This window comes from Gopherus evgoodei, chromosome 8, assembly GCF_007399415.2.
Source record: "Gopherus evgoodei ecotype Sinaloan lineage chromosome 8, rGopEvg1_v1.p, whole genome shotgun sequence".
Taxonomy (NCBI): Eukaryota; Metazoa; Chordata; order Testudines; family Testudinidae; genus Gopherus; species Gopherus evgoodei.
The window spans coordinates 7,570,826-7,592,094 of record NC_044329.1 but is presented as its reverse complement, the minus strand read 5'-3'; the positions used below and the strand labels follow the sequence as shown (position 1 = coordinate 7,592,094).

The following is a 21,269-nucleotide window of genomic DNA, read 5'->3' as shown; positions in this document are numbered from 1 at the left end:
CAAAGACACTTAAAAAAACCCTATTAACATTATTGAAACTATCATACATACATTTCATTTCTAAAAGCTGCCTTCTCAGCTGAAGGCTCCTTGACAGCTACAAATTAAGTAAGTATTTTAATGCAGATTTTGGCTGCCTTCCTGAATTCCAAAAGTGCCTATACCTAAAAAAAATTCCCTACTCCAAGTACATTTGAAAATCTAAATCCTATCATAGTTTAATAAAATGGTTCTCTTTGATAGCTGGAAATAACTGGTATATTTTAATTATAATGTTAGATTTTGGATGTCTGTTAAATCTTGATACCAGAGAAAACCCACAACAGATTTTAACTCTGATCAGCTTATAACTTTTTTTCCCCCTCTTCAACTGATCTGCCCACTTCACCATCCAATCTCATTAACTCAGACATTAGCCTTTGGCTGGGAATCAGAGCTCAGCAGCTGTACAGACAATACCAAAGACTGTATGCATTTTTGAAGTGAATGTTAGGTTATTTCTTACTGTCTAGTTGGATAAATAAGCCTGTGTGAAAATGAAAATCCCCAGCTAAGAATGGCAGGAAAGGACACAATCAGAGTTACCATATTACAGTAAAGATCATTATCAATCTTTCCATCTTGCATAATCACCTATGAGGTGACATTAACCAGCACCATTATTCAGTAAGCTCACTGATCTGTGAGGAGAGTCAGCAACAGAAAGAGGAGGGAAAAACCACCTCTTCATGCAGCATTAGGTAGGAAGAGGTGGTGGGGGAATGACAAGGAAGATTAATCTTCCAATGCATTATGAAGAAGGAAAACAGAACTGCAAACTTTCTGTGGGGACTGGACTGAAGACAAGAGATCACAGGTAATGTGTCCCAAGGAAACACAAAAGAATATTTTAGTTCAAAACGTCTGTGTAAAAAGGTCAAGAAGAAAGTCTGATATTTACAAACATTGGGACCAGTTATGTGACTAACTATAACAAAGTGCAGTTTCCAGGAATGCTGTCATTAATCACTATGCAAGTGGTGGGTGTCATGCTTATTTCTGTCCCAGAGTAAAAAGAGAAGCATAAAAATCTAGCAAAGATGAAGCCATTTGTGACAGGAGGTTAGACAATAAACACAGTGCAATAATATCTCACACACAAAACACTAGAGATAGAGAGTACTCAATGCAGAAGGTTCATGGAAAATAAAATTCAACTACAGAAAATTTTTTCATAATTAAAGTTTATTTCTTCTTTTTTTCTTAATACAAAGCTTTGGCATTAGCAAACTTTAATGAAAAATAAATGTACTAAATATAACTGCGTATGCTGCATGATCAAGAAATGATGCAAAAAAATAGGTGTCTCTCCAAGGCAAATCTGTCAGAGAGTGTTTCTTCAATACCATTCTGCTCTGTGGGGTAAGAAAGAGGACAAAATATTTATATTAGTTAAAGTTAATACTGAATGTTTAACTAAAAACTGTCAAAAGTCAGTGAGAAAATTATACAGGGCTAAAAATGGTGAATGCGGTCTGTGTTTCCCACATCATTGCTTACTATAATGAGCGAAGAATATCTGTTACTAGAATTCCTCACAACACTGCCGTAGGTTTGAGTCTTGCTTCTAAACCACTGGGAAATTACTGCCCAATGCCAGGAGCCTCTGGACTATGCAATGTGGTTGTGCAGTTGCTTTTGGGAGGCCAGTCTCAGGTTATTTCTGGTGATATAGAGCAAAATTTGCTTATTATCTAAATAATTAACAGACAAGGCAGTTGTGAAGTCAGACCAGTTCCTGGAAGTCTCCCCCCAGCCTGGGAATATCATGAGATGTTTTAAGGCCAAGTGAAAACAGCCATTTAATGAAGTGCCCCTTATCGTTATTCCCTTCTTATTATCATAAAAATGGTCATAGTTGTCTGGAGCTGTTTATCTTTTGTATATGCACAGGAACACAGCAACTAATGCCTTAAATCAATCTGTTTGAACAGTGGGGGAGACAAAAGAGGAAGCAAGCAGCAGAGAATGTTCCCTGGAAGGGTTTCACTGACTGAGAAATGCTCTCCGAGAATTCCATCACAAAATGCTTAGCATCTTCCACTTGCTTGGTTTACTACTACTTCTCCTTCCTGCTTGTTTCATCTTCCAAAAGGAAAATGAAATCCCTACCTTCATGTTTAATTACTGTTCACTGATTGCATGGACACTGTCAACATTCATTTTTATAGGGAGAACTGGGAAGTAAAAAGCTTTTCTGCTTTTCCTCCTTTCTTGCATCTATACTAGTGTGGCATTTCATGGAAATCACAACACAGTCATGACGTATCTGGCACATTGACCAACATAAGAGAAAACTTTTTGCCTGACATACTTTGCACATTAGGCAGCAGTGAAGCAATCAATCAAAAAATAGTTGAATGCATACACAGGGGGCAGGCCTAAACCAGGTAGCCTAACTTAGCAGCAGAGTCAGAGGTTGCTTAGACTCCAGTGAAATCCAATGGGGAAGCAATGGAGGTTGGGAGGCTGCAGCAGGTACTGAAGTTCCGTGAAGAGAGAAAGGGGCAAATTTTTACCACTTCTCTTTCTGTACTCTTTCCATTTTCACTAGTCTATTTCACTTTCTTTTAAAAAAAATAGTGTTTTTAATATACTGACTAAGCTTTCAGTTCTACCACTGTTGCTGATAGTTCACATGACAATGATGCAGTCCTTGCCAGTGTCACTTAAATACTTTCCTGAAGAAATTCCCTGAATGCAGTAGCTGGATGCAGAGTTGGTGTGAAATTTAACGCAATACTTCCTGCTGCTTACTAAAAGAAAGAACCGCAACCAACAGAGCATCAACAGGAAGACAAGATGAGGAACTGAAGGGGAAATGCCAGAAATTTAACTAGTTCTGCTTCTGAGTGTACATTGACTGAGTTTTCTCTAGCCTCTTCCTAATGCATGTGGCAGTGCCAAGAAATGTAGAAATTGCTTTTCACAGGCACATGTACACAACTCCTAACAACTTCACTCCCTAGCCAGTTCCTCTGGCTATTTTTCACAGCCGCTGACTGTCTTAAGTATGGAGGTCACCATCTCTAATTTTGCCAACTCCCTGATAACTAGCTGCAATTTGATAGCTACAAAGCAAGAAGCAGCAGTGCAAGCTTCCCATTACTGCTCTGAAAGGAGCTCCTCTAGTGATGTAACATTCATATCCTTCCTCCTCTGGGAAAAGGAGTTCCAACAGTGAAAATGTGCTTTCTGAGGTGAAATCTGAGAAATAAACAGACTGAAGCTGCCAGAAAGCCACCAGATGGTAACAACTACTGGTCCCCAACAGGCAGAGTCCGGCCTGGTGGACTAAAGGTATAATCTTACTATTTAAATGTATCAGTTGATTAAATGCTAATTCAAAAACTGCAGGGTCTAACCAGGCTCTATGATACCCCACTCTTTCTTTTGCACTTCCCCTTTGTGGGGAGTTATTTTAGGCAAATCTAGCTACATGTGCATTAACAATTTCTAGTAAAGACTTTTACACAGAGAAGGCACTCACACTTTGAAAAAACCTCCTCATTTCTCCCATTCTTCCCCTCCTACCACTTCTTCACAGTGTTGCCTGTGACACAAGCACCAAAAACAAATATATAGACGCATATCTAAATATTTACTTACTCATCAGCATTCAAGCTAGCTGTAGCTTTGATGATCATGTAGCAGAGTGTGAGGGCGCTGAGGAGGCCAAAACTGGCAATAATAAACCATTCTTCTGTTGATAAAGGAAAGGGAGGAAATCACTCGTGGGAGAAGGCTTATGTCAAATCGATGTGAACATTTCCCTCAAACGCCTCTGGCAGAAGGCGACAGGGTTCTAAGCCATGACTGGCACCAGGAAGTAAAGCAGAAGGAAGTTAGCCACAGAGTTACTGGTTGGAGAAGGCTAGCAAAGAAGAAGTGGAGAGAAGGTGTGGAAAAGAAGCCTGGCACAACAATATCTCCTGGCTGAGCCCCAGGGTTAGCAATAAAGAAGGAGCATTTAACAAAGTAAAGTGAAATGCAAGTCAAGGAAAAATGTAAATGAAGGCTCTCTTCTCCTCCTGGTTAATATGGATATTGTCAGGGTTGGTTTGTAGCCCAAAATGTGACTTCATATACATGTGTATATAGACAAATATTTATAAAAAAATTAAATTATTTTTTAAAAGCAAATACTTTAGTGCTATTTTTATTTAAACAAAGTTTGTGCTTGGCAACTGGCACTAAGCCACAACTCTAACAATTTTTCCACATAACGGAAGGATGTGATATTTGGAAAAGAAACAGATTTCAGTTTCAATTAATTATAAAAATGTACAAATGCTTTAAAATAAGAAATATTTTGCTATGATCTTTTTAAAAAGGCATTCAATATCAAAGGCATTATTAAACAGACAATATGCTCTCTCTTCTCCTGAGAAGTTCTGCATTTGCAAATAGGTTTAATTACAAATATTCTGGTTTACTGAGATGTATTTTAGGCTTTACTTGAGTGTGCCAGAGACGTGTGTTATACAGAAAGTTAAAACCTGAAAAGCTTTTTTAAAGAAACTTTATTTTATAACCACTATCAGTATGAACTTGTGCTTATATTTCTCTTTTCTTTACCATGGTGTTCCCTGTTGTAGTACCTGCCTTTCAAAGATGGAATAGACAGTCAACACACCTGCCTTCAAGGAAGTTGAGCAGTTAGCCTGGTTTAACTGCAAACTTCTCTCTCCTGGACGGGAACACTTTGAACTTTAAAAATTGTTACCAGGTTTAGTCTGTGTTTGGGAGAGCTAAACAAGGGGTGGATTAGTAATGACAGATGCTGGACAAAGTGATGACTTGGTTTTGTGAACGAACTAGATTTGAAGTTTGGATTTGCCTTTCTCAGGCTAGCACACTAATGGATATTGGTAAATTTGGAGGAAAGTGGGAAAAGTGGAAAAAGGAAAGTTTTCTATCACAAGTTTGCTTTGTTGTGGCATCGTAAGAAATGTTCCATAATGCACTGTATTTAGAAGCTTTTTTTTTAGTAACTCTGCCTATTAACATAGGTAAGAATACAAGCAGTATCCCTTGAGTTTATGAGATTGAGTGAATAGATATGAATGAAGAAAGTATGAGAAAATCGACTGCTTCCAGCATGGATTTGAGTTCTGTAATGCAGTGGGAAACAAACACTTATCCATACATCAAATCATTACCCTAAAACATTAAGAAAATGATGCAATGCTATGCATACTGTATTCTCAGGGTCTCTCTTTATACACCAGAAACCCCAGGTGGAATCTACTCAGTGGAATTTCCTCCCGTTTTTCCTTTGAAGAGAGCCTTGCAAATAGTTTGCTAACACTGTCCTACAATATCATACCACCACAAAACATCCAGATTACGCTGGGTTCCAAGACCTTCACATCAAACACAAAAATTGTATGTTATAAAGGCAGACATGACAAATACTAGGGCTAATCCCTTAGATCTCTGCTCCTGGGCCTTGGGGTTCCAAATGCAATACACTAATTGAGAAAGCGTCTAAGTAACCATGATAATACCTATAACCAACTTAGTAACTACTAATCAGTTAAATAATAGTCTTGCAGTATATTTTTGCTGTGTAAAAATAGTAGGTGCCTTTTTGCCAACCATGCTTCCCACATTGGTTACCAAATTAATTTTCTTCTTGAAGTTCACCTAATAATTGTATGCAGTTCTAAATGAATTTACCATTAATAAAGGAAGTATTTGCAACAGTCCCTGAAGTTATCAGTTTCAATAAAAAACATGTAAGTTTCTTACATTGAGAGAAGTCACCTTTATCTCTATAGGGAAAGCTTTCACTGTTGCCCTGCTGTGCAGAATCACAGCAAAACAGACACCACACAACAGGGAAACCATGAAACTATAATAAAAAACAAATAATGCTTACTTGTTACGGCAATGTTGATCTCCCCTGTCCTTGGAGTTATTTCCCCGTCCTGTGGAAGCTGTGACATCCCAGAAGTGCGTAGGGGCTCCAGGCTGAGTGAGTTGTCATTGGCAAAGTCACCAAGTGCCGATCGTCTATTGGCTGGCTGGCCTCTGGTGAGCCTTTCCATATCAAAGGCTACGTTATCTGTACATGGCACACTTGGCTGGAAAAACATTGTTTCCATATTAAAATGTTAATTATTCTATACACAGACAACCTGCAAAAGTCTCCCTTGCTTAAGTTTTTTTTTTTTTTTTTAAATAAAAGACACTGAATATGTACAAAACTATCTCTATCAGAGAGACAGGGTGGGTGAGGTAATATCTTATTTAACTAACTTCTGTTGGTGAAAATAAATGTTTGGCTCTTTAGGTCACTGTGTGTGGCTCAAAAGCTTATGACTTACCTCACCTACCTTGTCTCTCTAATATCCTGGGACCAATAAGGCTACAACAACAAGGCTAAAAACCCTTCTGTACATAGATCAGAAAATATCATTATGATTCAGGAGAGGGAATTGAATATGTTGGTGTCCTATACACAACAGTAAAGAAATTTGTTACCATGGGCCATAAAAGCTGATTTCTTTGTACTCTACATCAATAGTGAGAGGTATTAGACAAGGCATGTCAAATTACATTGATTCCTCCTTTACCAACTCAGGTATGTTAATTACAAAAGTAGCTTGCCCACAGTATGTTATCTGCTGTTATTTCTAGAAAGTTTGTGCAGTTTGACACAGCTAGGAATGTGGGCCTGATTTCTCCCTTGCTGTGCTTGGCCTGATGGTTACTATAGATGTGGCATAAGCTTTTCATTCCCCTTCATATGGAGGACATAATCTGTCTGAGAATCACCGTGCACTCAGAATTTCTCCCCAGACAGGAAAATGGGACAAATATCTCCTTTGAGACCATCCTCTAATGTCTCTTTGTTAATCAGCTAGCAGCTGGTATTTGCAGAATGGATTCTCTGAGCACTCAACCTCTCTATATGCATTTGAGGTCCTATGGCTGAAAAGACACAGATCAGAGGTCACACTCAAACCACATGAAGAAGGGCTCCAACATGGCTGGGCAATATGCTCTTGCCAACCCACCATGCCTGCTGTGATGGATTTCTTATTATGAGATACTTTGTGTGAAGAAGTTACTTGAACTGTCGTATCAGTTATGTAATAAAGGTCACAAATATGCAACTTACTACAATTCCCAGAGCCTTCAAAATGTTCAGTTTACACATAGGACAGGTACAGTGTTCACTAAGCCAAGGATCCACACAGGCTTTGTGGAAAACGTGCCTAAAAAAGAATACACGGGCGCACACAATTTATAAACCTGCACAGAGAGTTTCACAGTATACAGCATGAACAGTCTCACACTCAGATGAGATTTCAGAAATGAAACTTTCAATAAAACAATTTAGAAGCTTGCAACACAAACTAAAAGAGACAAAGAAAATAACATCATGGACCTAACTGCAGAATTCATCCTTCTTAGTGTTCTGTGCTGTCTGGACCAAGGAAATCTAAAGTTCTGCTTTCCTTTGCTATCAGTTAATTATGATTCACTTAGGAAAAACAAGATTTAAAGCCCTGACTCTGCACTTGGGCCTGCACACGCAGACCCTTGGCACCTGCTGAAGCCTCAGTAACAGGATCAGTTTATAATGTGAATTACAGAATCTATATAGATCCACAACTTTGTCTTTAATGGATGTAAAACTGTGACATACTGACTATGTAGGCATTCCACCAAATAACAGTGCTAATAACTTTACACACCCACCTGTAGCAATAAATAACCTGTGATGCCTTTTAAGTATACTTCAGATTTTTGCAATACTTATATATTTTTTATTACTGGTAATACATCATTTAGCTAAATATCAGGTATACAAATGAAGATCCTAATCCCACAATTGGATCATTGCAGGATTATTTTCTGCATATTAAGTTCGGTTCTTCTGGATGTAACCACAGTACAAACTGCAGGGTAAAATTTACATGTATGTTTTCTTTTAGTACATGGTGCTAGTTAAGGTCCTGTATCTGTGTCAGATGATAATCCTTAATTTTAAACATTTTAAAAGGAGATATGTATAACAATTTATAAAAGTACCTTTGCAACAGCATTTAGGCACTGGCTCGATCTCAAATAGGGACCTGCCCCATTAAAATTGGTTAAATATGCTAGCTGGGTTATTAAGTAGTCAAAACAGGGCCAGAAACATTACAACAGAGAATAACTAATAATGGTGGAAGCTGGAATGAGAGTGTCCATCTCCTCTACCTTGACATAATAGTGCTGTAATCAGCTTTGGTGATTTTGCTGCTGCCTCTCCCAAGCAGAGGGCTAGTCTTTTTACTGCTTCTGTGCTCGTCAAGAGGGATAGCTGCCACCTCTCTACTTTCCATCAGTTTAAATGGCTTGTGTGGGCACTGGCCAACCTGCTGACACTGACACCTTGAGGGAGCTTTCTCTTGCAGGTTCAGAAGATGACAACTTGCAGCAGCATCAGTGTCTTCCCTTTCCTGGTTGAACTACATTGGCTGTCTCCCTCCCCATGCAGTTGTAGCTGCTGGGACACTTTGTGGCTTCTCCATGCTGGATTCTTGGGATAGGGGAGAGACTCCCCTAAATACAGCTGGGTCTCTGAAATACAACCCTGAGCAGCAGCAGCACCTCTCTGCAGCAGCTGCTTTCCTCCTCCTCCTTCCATGTCACTAAGCTCCATCCAGGACTTATTCTCAATTAAGTGGCAAGAGCACAGTCCCATTAGAAGTCAAGTTTGAACTAAAAATCAATTGCCATATTACAATTAAAAGCAAACCAAACCTATTATGGATTAATTCTTTGCAGGCTTTTATAATTGGCAAAGATATGTCAAAGGGAGGAGAAACATTTAGAAGCTTTACCCTATCATACACACCTTGTGAGAACTGGAAAAACAGGTTAATCATCTTATATCGTAAAAACAAATCTCAAGATGAGAAAGCACAATGAGCTTCTACTTGCACAGCATGTTAATTTGAATTAGACAAGAGATTTGTATCGCCACCCATGTGGCATGCAAAGACATGCTTTCAGACAGATTGATTAATATAGAGGTAATTAACACTGATTTTGATATAAACTTAACAACAGTAAAGGACTATACAAGGATAGTAACACCACACTCAGGAAAGGAAGATGACTGACAGGTCAAGAAAGGCCACTTTACCTGTAGAACATTTTTGACAATGAGTAGTCAGGGAAGGTAATGGTATCAGTAGATTATCTATCTTAATACAACACAGCCATGCACTAATATACTTAGTCTACACTGAAAAGTTGTATTGGCATAAACTACGTCAGTCAGGGGTGAAAAAAACCACACACCTCAACCAACAGTTATGCCAACAAAATCTCCAATGTAGATGCAGCTATGTTGATGGAATAGATCCTCCACTGATGTAGCTAACATCGTTCAGGAAGGTGATGGTCCTACATGAGAAGAAAAACTCCTCTTGATGTAGGCTGTGTGGCTAGGTGGGTATAGCTAGCTGAGAAACAGCTTTGTTCTGACATATCTGAGAGAATGTAAAGTGCACCATCTATTCCAGGCTACCGAGCAACCCACAGCTGGCCATCAGAGCAGCTCAGAATCAGGGAAATGCAGTGACACTGTATAGCTGCCTTTACTTCTGCCTTCTATTCTGTGCCCCCTGAGATGCTGAGCATGGCACGTGTCCCTGAGTTCTAAAAATCAAAGTAATACTGCTCATTCTTCCTTCTCTACCATATGAGACATTAAAAGCAGAACAGAGGAAACGTTGCCAGGAAGTTACTAAGTCTCCAGGTTGACTTCCTGGAGAACAGCTCCTGAAAAGGTTTGTTAGTAAAAATGGAAAGCAGTGCATGTACAATAAAAATTTTATGTCCACTGGTATTAAGCTGGTGGCAATACTCAAGTGCATCAATGTAATTATGTTTAATCAGTAGTACTTGTTCAAACCAACTAAGGTGAGTGGGGATGTACAGGTGTAATTAAGAGTCTACTCTGGTCTGCAGAACCTTTACTACTGGTGATGATGCACAAGGAAAGATTTCAGCTTGACATTAATAATCAAGGTTGAGTTTGCACAGGTGGCAGTTAGGAAAAAATAATTTTATTGGCAATAGGAGTACATCTGATATCTGCAATTTTCCAAAATATTAGATTGTGAAAGTGTCTCACTCTAAAAGCCAGATTAGAGTTTTAAAAAGAAATTTAAGAGACGAAAAGCAATAAATTGCCACCCTAAAGAAACAACAACATAATTTTATACACCACTGGAATGGAAGCCATTTAAAAATGAAGAGAAATATGGAACTCCAGTAAGCTGGGGGGAGAGGTAGATACGCTGGAGGGTAGGGATAGGATCCAGAGTGACTAGACAAATTGAAGGATTGGGCCAAAAGAAATCTGGTGAGGTTCAACAAGGGCAAGTGCAGAGTCCTTCACTTAGGACAGAAGAATCCCATCCACTGCTAAAGGCTCGGGACCGACTGGCTAGGCAGCAATTCTGCAGAAAAGGACCTGGGGATTACAGTGGATGAGAAGCTGGATATGAGTCAGCAGTGTGCCCTTGTTGCCAAGATGGCTAGTGGCATATTGGGCTGCATTAGTCGGAGCATTGCCAGCAGATAGAGGGAAGCAATTATTCCCTTCTATTCAGCACTGGTGAGGCCACATATGGAGTATTGCATCCAGTTTTGGTCCCGTTACTACAGAAAGGATGTGGACAAATTGGAGAGTCCAGTGGAGGGCAACAGAAATGATTAGGGGCTGGGCACATGACTTAAGAGGAGAGGCTGAGGGAACCGGGCTTGTTTAGTCTGCACAAGAGAAGAGTGGTGGGGGGGGGGTTTGATAGCAGCCTTCAACTATCTGAAGGGGGGTTCCAAAGAGGATGGAGCTGGCTGTTCTCAGTGGTGGCAGATGACAGAACAAGGAGCAATGGTCTCAAGTTGCAGTGGGGGAGGTCTCGGCTGGATATTAGGAAACACTATTTCACTAGGAGGTTGGTGAAGCACTGGAATGGGTTACCTAGTGAGGTGGTGGAATCTCCATCCGTCACGGAGTGGGGGAAATCAGGGCCCTGCACCCCTCTTCCTGCGATTCACCGTGACTCTCAGCCAGCCAGTAAAACAGAAGGTTTATTAGACAACAGGAACACAGTCCCAAGCAGAACTTGTAGTGTTGGGTCTAAACTTTTGGTGAACTTTGGAGCCAAAAAACACCCAGACTGGCCGTCTCTGCATAATCCTTTCTGAACCTTTTTTGAACAAAGCACTGACCTGCAAACTACTCATGACACCCCCTTCCTCAAGTAGCCATTAGCCTTTATCTCTATGCATTTACTTGTTAAACTTGCTCTTCCTGTAAAATCTTGATTGATTATGCATGACCATTATCTTTTGTTAATCACTTTGTTTACTTCTGTGTATAAATATTGATGCCCACCCCTAATAAAGGGGCCACACTTATTCTAAAGCTTTTGGGGTAGTGTGTGCCCGTTGATCAACGCATTTGTGTCTGGTCTCTGACAGAATTGTGGGCCCATATTCCAACTCCGCACAACCTCGGGTGTTGGAGAGGTGAGTGAGGACTTGCTTTATTACCTAACAATTTGGGGGCTCGTCCGGGATTCCTTCTGGTGCGGTACCTCTGTCCAGTGGTCAGACCACTCATATATGAATTGGCAAGGCGCCACAGGAGATTTCTCCTAGCCAATTCAATATTGAGGGGTCGTGTATTGGACAGCAGGGTAAACGCCAGTTGGAGGGCTCCTGTCAGACACCATGGGTCAAGGGACTAGCGTGCCTCTTGAGAGTCCGTTGGGGATTGTAAATAAGTTATGGAATGAAGGGAAACTCCCAGTACAGACAGGAATGTCTAGGAAGAAGTTGTACACACTATGTGTAAGGAATTGGACTGGGTATACCGCGGTATTGGCCGACTCGGAGATGAGGTGGCCTTCGTATGGCTCTTTCGAGCAGGCTGCCTTAAGAGGAGTAAAGAGCCAGATCGAAAAAGACCATCCGGGACAGTTATGTTACTGGTTTTGTTGGGACACAGCAGCAGAGCTGTGGAAATCTTTAAAAATTATGGCAGTCAGGTACTCTCCCGAGAGTGAACCCCCTCCAGGTTATTTCGATGAAGGGTGTAGACCACGGCGTGTTTTGACTCGTCAGCTGGTCCCCTCTGCACCTGCCCCTATTCCTCCGCAGGGGAACTCTCTCCTTGTAGCAGAGGGGAATCTGCAGGATCCCAGATTGGAATTTGTGCAGAAGGATGAGGAGGAATTGGAGGGGCCAACCTCGGGAGGAGTAGTTACTAGGCTTAGGTCCAAGCAGGTACAGCAGGGTGCATGCCCCCCCCCTGAGGATAGCCTAGAGGATGTCTCTGTCAAATCTCTTGCGAATAATAAAAGTATGGTTATAGAGATGCCTTTACAGGTGCACGATCAACCTTATATGAGCAATGATGGACGATTGCAACATGCTAGTATTGTGGAATATAAAGGATGGCTAGAATGGGATTTGAAAGAGTGGGGACAGTTGTCAGGGTCTTTTGGGGAAAATCCCCGAAAGATCATAGAACTTCTAGAAAGATTGTTTTTAAGTTATAATCCTACTTATACGGATGTGGATCAGTTGTTAAGTAGAGTTTTGACTGGAGAAGAACGTAGTAGATTGTGGATGGCAGAAAGGACATGGGGAGATAGCAATGCAGCTAATGTTACTTGGATGGATAGGCGGGATCTGGCCGCTGGCTGGAATCCCCTAGACTGGACTCAGCTAAGGCTGACTCAGCTGCGAACAGATAGAGAGCGATTGTTAGAGAGACTCAAGGAAATGGCTCGCCGCTCGCCTAATCAGGCTAAGTTCATGCAGATTCGGCAGGAATCTGATGAGCCGCCCAGAAAGTTCTGGTCGAGGCTATTGGAGGGGGCCCGAATGTTCACTCAGATGGATCCTGAGAGAGAAGCAGACCACCCTACTCTTATTTCATTTTTTGTGAATCAGTCGGTGCCCCCTGTAAGGGATTACTTCTTAAAGTTTCGCCCTGGTTGGGGAGGTGAGTCAGTCACTTCAGTGTTGGAAGTAGCTGATTTTGCCTGGGAGAAAGAAAGGGAAAGTAGTAAAAAGAAAGAGAAAAAGGAAGAATATAAGCTGATGGCTTTAGCTTTTCACGGTGGTGTTCGAGGCAAAGGCCGTGGCCGTGGCAGGGGATTCCAGGGTGCCCGGGGAAGAGGGTCCTGGCGACCCCAGCCATCAGGAAATTGTTTTCAGTGCGGACAGCCTGGTCACTTTAAACGTGAATGCCCCTGGGGACGCCCAGAAGGTCTGGCTGCATCCGCAGATGCTTACACAAGTGAGGAATACACCCCTGCACCACCAGCTCAGCCCATCCCCCAGGCCTGGATCAACTATGGAAAACAGCAGCAGCCGCAGCAAACTCAGCCTCCTCAATGACGGTACCCCGGGGGCGAAGGCAAACAATGTGATGGTCTTATTTCCTTAATGTCTTTAGCCGGCTCCTTTCTCACTTTCTCTCCTCCCAGCGAAGAGCCTCGTTTAACCCTTTCAGTCCAGGGACTGCCTGTCTCTTTCCTCATTGATACTGGGGCTACTTTCTCTCTTTTAAATCATGCCCCCTCTCCCTGGCTATCCTCTGAGGTTAAAACTGCGACTGGGGTGGAGGGCAACCCACAGTCTCTGGGACTCACTTTGCCTTTGAATGTTATTTATGCTGATAAATGTTTTTCTCACCGTTTTCTTTTTTCCCCAGCTTGTCCGATCCCTTTGATGGGCCGGGATTTACTCTGTAAGCTTGAGGCTACTTTAACCTGCACTCCTGAAGGGGTAGGATTATTGATGACAGTGTTAGGAGATTCGGCCCCTACTCAGGGTAATTGGGAAACACCCCCCTCTCTCTCCCCTGACCTCACTGACTTGCCTTCAACCCTCTGGGGAATTTCTGACACTGATGTTGGCCTGCTCCTTTCGGCAGAGCCCGTAAGGATTCAGGTAAAGCCTTCCTTAACCCCCCCGTCAGTCCCTCAATACCCCCTGTCGCTGGAAGCCCGGGAGGGCATCCGCCCCATTATTGAGGGATTCATTGCACAAAAGCTAGTCCGCCCTCAGCGCACTCCCTGTAACACCCCTATACTGCCTGTCAAAAAGCCTCCTAAAAAGGACGGAGACCCTGTTCGTTGGCGCTTTGTACAGGATCTACGAGTTGTTAATCAGTATGTGGTCCCTCTTCATGCAGTAGTTCCTGACCCAGCTACTATCATCAGCCAAATCCCCTGGGATGCTGAGTGGTTCACTGTTATTGACTTAAAATCAGCTTTTTTCAGCATTCCTGTGCACCCAGACTCTCAGTATCTCTTTGGTTTCACCTGGGAGGGACAAAGTTATGTCTGGCAACGACTTCCTCAAGGCTACAGAGACAGCCCCACGATTTTCAGCCAGTGCCTCCGCCACGACTTGGAAGGTTTCACCAGTCCGCAGGGATCCACATTGGTCCTATACGTAGATGACATCCTATTAGGTAATCGCGAAGAAGCTGCCCTCCGCATCGATGGTAAGGCACTTTTATTATACCTACACACCAGAGGCCACAAGGTAGACCCTAAAAAGATTCAGTGGGTCTCACAGAAGGTCCGATATCTGGGCTTCCTGTTAACCCCAGAAGGAAGACAGATGGACCCAGCCCGCATAAAGACTATTCAAAACTGCCCTCTACCGAACACCAAGAAACAACTTCGAGGTTTCTTAGGATTAATTGGCTTCTGTCGCCCCTGGTTGCCGTCCTGCGGGGAGTTAAGCAAACCGCTCCACCGACTCACTGCTAACCTTGCTCCTGACCCTTTGCAGTGGTCCCCGGACACTATTCAAGCCTTTCAGTTACTCAAGGACAGTGTGGCCTCCTCCATGTCTCTCCGCCCCCCCAATTACAGCAAACCCTTTCACCTTTTTGTCCACGAGAGGGGCGGAATTGCTAGTGGTGTCCTTACCCAGCTGAGCGGGCCCCCACCATTTCCCGCTTGCTTTTTACTCTCAGCAAATCGACCCTGTCGCTCAGGGAACCCCATCCTGCACCCGGACTCTGGCAGCAGCTGCCCTGCTGATCACAAAGGCAAAGAGCCTAACCCTGGGTCATTTTACCACGGTTTGGACCTCTCATGCCTTGTCAGCCCTTCTGCGTAGGGGCACAACCCAAGTCTTTTCGGCCCATCGTCAGCAACAGCTAGAGGCCGAACTCTTAGAAGACACTAACCTAATTTTTGAAAGGTGTGGACCCCTTAATCCAGCTACCTTGCTTCCTGACCTGCCAGTCCCCCAGGACCAGCACGACTGTGTGGAAGTAGTTTCCAGCATCTTACAGATAAGAGACAACCTGTTTGACGTGCCACTGGACAACCCCGATTGCATCCTCTTCTCGGACGGAAGCTCCTTCTATGTTGATGGCAAGCGTTTCACTGGTTATGCTGTCACCTCTGAATGGGACATTCAAGAGGCCGCCTCACTGCCAGGCAACTGGGGAGCCCAAGCCGCTGAACTCTATGCCCTGGCCCGAGCTTGCCAGTTGGCCGCTGGTAAGACCGTTACCATTTTTACTGATAGCAAATATGCTTTTGGAGTTGTGCATTGTCATATCCACCTCTGGAAGTTTCGAGGTTTCCAGACAGCTGCCGGTAAACCCATTCAGCACCTCCCCCTCATCCACAAGCTTTTGGACGCCCTCCAAAAACCCTCCGTCCTGGCTGTAGTTCACTGCCGGGCCCATACTAAAGATAGCAGCCCCGTTACCCGTGGGAATGCCCTGGCTGACGCCTCCGCCAAGAAGGCTGCCACCTTACCTTTAGCCATGCCCACATTGGCTATTGCAACCTCCTCCTTTACTCCACCGCACCCCGTACCAGTACCCGCTGCTGAACTAAAATCATGGGAAAGCCTCGGGGCCACTCTGGTCAAAGGGACCTGGCTTATGCCAGATGGCCGAGCCTGCCTCCCTCGCTCCACATACCCTGTGGCAGTTCGCTGGCACCATGATAAAGGGGGTCACTACGGCACGCACGCCCTCGTGGACACTATCGCTCGCTTTTGGTATGCTCCAGGCATTCAACCCTATTGCCTATCAATAGTGAAAGCATGCAGCACATGTCAGCGTAATGGACCTGCTCCACCTCTTAACAAAATTAAGGGTGGAAGACCTCCGCCTGCTGCTCCATTTCAACATCTTCAAATTGATTTTGCAGATATGCCAAAGGCTTTTGGAAAAAAGCACCTCCTTGTTTTGGTTTGCCCTCTGACTTCCTGGGTCGAAGCTTTTCCTACTGCTAATTGTACTGCTGCCACAGTGGCGAAGATTCTCCTTAGAAATATTGTACCCCGTTTTGGCATCCCTCTTGTGCTCGACTCAGATCGCGGACCTCACTTTACTGGTCATGTCCTTGGCCATTTAGAACAAGGACTGGGCATTTCACACTCCTTTCATACACCCTACCACCCCCAGTCTAGCGGGAAAGTTGAGCGTATGAATAGGGAACTTAAGTTTACATTGGCTAAATACTGTCAGGAAACAGGATTAAAGTGGCCTCAGGTACTTCCCTTGGTCCTGTTTCACCTTCGTACTCGCCCAACCCGCGCATTGGGATTATCCCCCTTTGAACTGCTCTATGGACACCCCCCTTTCAAAGGCGGGGCGCTACCACGTGCTGATGTTTCACTATTGGGAGGGGATCATATGACTGCGTGTCAGTTTCTCTCCCTACAGGCTCGCCTCTGTACCCTTTGGAAAGCCTCGCAGTTTTCCCAGACCGTGCCGCTGGAGGAACAAATCCACCCGTTCCAACCAGGGGACTTCGTCTGGGCCAAAAAGTTCGTTCGTGACGACACCCTCCAGCCAAGGTTTACTGGACCCCACCAGGTTCTTTTGACAACCCAGACTGCAGTGTTCCTGGAAGGACGCAAATCTTGGATCCACCACTCCCACGTCAAGCCAGCCGTAGTGGACCACAGTGACGGACCAGCAGCTCTTGTCACCACTGAGGACACTGCCTTCGACCAGTGGACCAGCTTACCTCTCTCAGACATTAGACTTAAATTAACTCGAAAAAAATGAGAGGACCCTTTATTCTGACAACTGTATGTTTTTTATGCTTTTTCAGTTTATTTTCTGCTTATGAAGATAATGCTTTTATTAGATATTCCCATGAGGTTAAAACTCGTATTTTAGGAAATAGAAGTGATTGCTGGGTATGTACTCAATTTCCAGTAAATGCAGCACAGGGACTCCCCTTCACACCCATTCCCCTAACCACTGCTAATATGACTTGGATGCCACCGACTAGAATAAAAGATCCAGTCCAACCCAATCTTACATGGGACAAAACAGAAGTGCCAATTAACAAATATCTCAGGGTAACCAATCAAACAGGATCACTGTGTTTTGTTAAAGAAAAAGGGTCAACTTTTGTGGGAACAAGTAAATGCAACATATATTTTAATGGCACCGCCTTTAGTAAAAATCTTGGCTTCAAGCCTTGCGCATCCCACTTATCCCATATGTGGATCCCTCACCCCGATCCAACCTTTTCAACTTTTTCATGGAGGGGCAGGTTTTCAGAGTCAGTTTTTAAAAAGCCCTGCTCAGAGCTCGAGGGTGTCCAACTAATTGTTAAAGGATACACAATTGCCTTCTACAACTGCTCAAGCAGTACTACACTGCCCTTTGAGGACAACACTACCAAATTGTGCCTCTGCAGTTCACACAACGACCCCTCTGCGTTACCAGGGGAACAGTGGTACAACGGGCGGTGGGTTACCTCCTACTTTGAGAAATGGAATACCCAAAACGCATTATATGGAACATACTGGGTGTGCGGGCCCAAGGCTTATTATTTCCTCTCCCCTGATTGGGCAGGGTCATGTTATTTGGCATGGCTAGCACCGCCTTCTCGGATCTCCCTCACCCCCCCTCATTTTCCCCACGTTCGTAACATCCGTGAAACTGACAGAGATATTAATCTCCGTGATGGTTTGTCCTGGCAGCGGTGGGCTGGTCACACTAGCTTGAAGGGTGCTATCATCCGTCTACAGGGACTATTAGAATCTTTGACCAATGAAACTGCAACCCTATTTGAGAACCAGGCCGGGGAAATGTCCCAGCTGCGCCAGTTGGCTTTGCAAAACAGAATGGCTTTAGATATGATGTTAGCAGCCCAGGGAGGAACTTGCGCCCTCATAAATGAAGAATGTTGTGTTTTTGTAAATGACACCTACTCTGACACTTTTCAACGTACCAAACACCTAAGGGAAATGGCTAAAAACTACTCCTCTGGCCAGCCACCTTATGATTGGTGGGGAGCCTTATGGAATTGGCTGCCCGGATTTGGGTGGGTTAAAAACCTCTTGGTGGGTGTTGTTGGGGCCATGGTAGTCCTTATAATACTGTGTTGCTGTATTCAGTGTGTCCCCTCCCTCATAAACTCATGTAAGTCAGTTTATTCTTTTCCCACTTCAGCTAAAAGCCTTACTCTCTTCGAATTGGCCCAGGCTGAAATTGCCAAGCGGCCCTTGAGATCTTGAAATAGGGTGTAGCTTTTTGATTAATAGTTATCTCAAAGCTACAAATGGAGGAATGTTGGGTCTAAACTTTTGGTGAACTTTGGAGCCAAAAAACACCCAGACTGGCCGTCTCTGCATAATCCTTTCTGAACCTTTTTTGAACAAAGCACTGACCTGCAAACTACTCATGACACCCCCTTCCTCAAGTAGCCATTAGCCTTATCTCTATGCATTTACTTGTTAAACTTGCTCTTCCTGTAAAATCTTGATTGATTATGCATGACCATTATCTTTTGTTAATCACTTTGTTTACTTCTGTGTATAAATATTGATGCCCACCCCTAATAAAGGGGCCACACTTATTCTAAAGCTTTTGGGGTAGTGTGTGCCCGTTGATCAACGCATTTGTGTCTGGTCTCTGACAGAATTGTGGGCCCATATTCCAACTCCGCACAACCTCGGGTGTTGGAGAGGTGAGTGAGGACTTGCTTTATTACCTAACAGTAGGTACAACCAGGACCCCTCAGTCAAATCTTTCTTGGGGGGGGGGGGGGGTTAAGGAGCTTAGACCCCAGCTTTGGGATTCCCTGCATTTCACCACCCAGCACAAAACTGAAAGAAAAAAAACCCCTCTACCCATCTCTCTCTCCCTTTCCCCAGCTCCTCCCCTCCCTTTGTCCAGTTTCCCGGGCAAAGGTGTCACCTGGCACCAACCCCGTCCTGGCTCCGGTTACAAGCTCGGGTAACTCAAGTAAAATCATCCCCTGCTATCCCATCCAGAGTGCAGACAGTCCCAGCAAAACCAGATGACATTCCCAGGTCAATCTGCTCCGCTCCCTACTGCATCACATCATCCTTAGAGGTTTTTAAGGCCCGGCTTGACAAAGCCCTGGCTGGGATAATTTAGTTGGTGTTGGTCCTGCTTAGAGCAGGGGGTTGAACTAGTTGATCTCCTGAGGTCTCTTCCAACCCTAATCTTCTATGATCATATTTTTACAGCCACTTTTGACATCAGAACTATACTCTCCTGCATTCATGGGCTGGTTTGACATGGCATGGCATGGCACGGCATGGCTATCTGGCACAGAGAACTGTATTAATCAAGCTACAAATGTACTGCTGAATATGCTGGATTGTTTAATCAAGAAAATGTAAGAATCTCCATTAACCAGCTTGCTGATGTCCTTCCTTCATTCTAGAATCTTTATTAAGGCAATGAATGTGGGACAAACATAAGTGTGAAAAATGGGATAGGTACTCTGCTCATCCTTCCTGAGCAACTACATAAAAAACTCCCCTCCACTCCCTATTTCCTTATTTCTGCTGTCAGTAGTTATTAACTTTTTATTTGTATCACTCATGAGAGCACAGAAAAGATTATTCAGCTGTCCTCTGAGGCAGAAGTTAGCTTGCAATCCCATGGTCTATATAATTATGTTACTGTGTTGTGTTACACATTTTAATGCTTTTAGTCACTCGTATTTCTTTTTAAAACTCCACAGTCTAGATTTTAGAGTGGGACATGCATTTACAACAATCTAATATTTTGTGAAACAGCAGACATCAAGACTCCACATAAGTATGAAAACAGCTTTAATATGCTGTTATCAGCTAATCAGAGCTCAGTGCTATAAAACCACTCAGATCAAATCAGGCACTGAATGATATGGATTCCAGTGTGTACCTAGTAAATATTATGAGATTATTTTAAAGGGATATTAGCAGTCTGATCAGGTGTTTCTGTGCATTTAAAACCTAATAACTTTTCTGATATTTTCCTTCTTTGCTATTGGTTCTTAAACCTCTTGAACTCTGGGAAACCTTGTAAATGTTTTCCAAAATTTACAACTCCCCCCCCCCCCGAAATTTTAATTTTAATCAACATATTTTTGCCTGCTATTTCTCCCACTCCTAAATATCCTACTGGCCTTGATATGGGGGCTCTTGATCTGTCCAGGTTTTTCTGTATTTCCAGGGGTTGAACAGCAGATACAAACTAATAAGACGATAATGCACAAGTATGAGTAATTTATAAAGTTGAGCTTGAAAGAGGAAATCCTTGTATCCACACTAGAGACCTTTTCCTCCCCCCAAAATACATGTGAATTAGTCCAATACGGAGCATTCCAAAGGGGGCAAACCTGAGTAGTTCTGAGGGAGCTGCTCTAACTCACATTAGCTTACTATGGTCTCCTAGAAACCTTATACCAGCAGGGGATAACTGGGTGCAGTGTGCTCCAGTCCCGTTCCTCCTACTGTGCAGGGTGCTGCAGGAAAGGAGGCACAGAAGTCAGCTCTGTGGCAGCAAAGGACGCCCCAATGCTGGCAGAATTTCAAGCAAGTGACTTTTAATTAGTTTTGTTTTCTGTAGAATGCCTGAGCAAGTCAGCCTCTGCATGTGGGTATGTAAACAGTGACTGGATTCTACTGTACAATGTGATCTCTTTGAGGGGCAGCAAGCCTCACAGCCTTGGTTGACAGATTCAGGCTAGTGGGGCTCTGGTTAGCACTCTAAAAATAGCTGTATGGACAGCATTTGAAGCTGCTGTTTGGGCTAGAGTTCAGGCTTTGAAGCCCTGGGCTCCAGGCTGATCTGTAACTTCAAAGGATTGTACTGTTGACTTGGGCTGGGAGGCTTTCTGCCACAGGCTGTATAGACATACCCTTTATGCCATTCCAGAAAGAGGAAGTAGGCCTAA

General features: G+C 43.6%; 1 protein-coding gene across 4 annotated transcripts in view; it reads right to left on the bottom strand.

Moving 5' to 3' along the window:
- Window positions 1-21,269, bottom strand: part of RNF130 (ring finger protein 130) — an 88,116-nt gene that overhangs the window by 9,750 nt on the left and 57,097 nt on the right. Inside the window, exons 6-9 of one of the 4 annotated variants that reach the window (XM_030572413.1) lie at window positions 7,169-7,265; window positions 5,924-6,128; window positions 3,649-3,742; window positions 1,213-1,394 (exon numbers count right to left, since the gene is read on the bottom strand). In XM_030572413.1, coding sequence (XP_030428273.1) covers window positions 1,379-1,394; window positions 3,649-3,742; window positions 5,924-6,128; window positions 7,169-7,265 — 412 coding nt within the window. In that variant the 3' untranslated portion in view covers window positions 1,213-1,378. Of the gene's footprint in view, window positions 1-1,212; window positions 1,395-1,450; window positions 1,703-3,648; window positions 3,743-5,923; window positions 6,129-7,168; window positions 7,266-21,269 lie in introns of those variants that run through there. The other 3 variants (XM_030572412.1, XM_030572415.1, XM_030572414.1) reach the window with 3 other exon arrangements.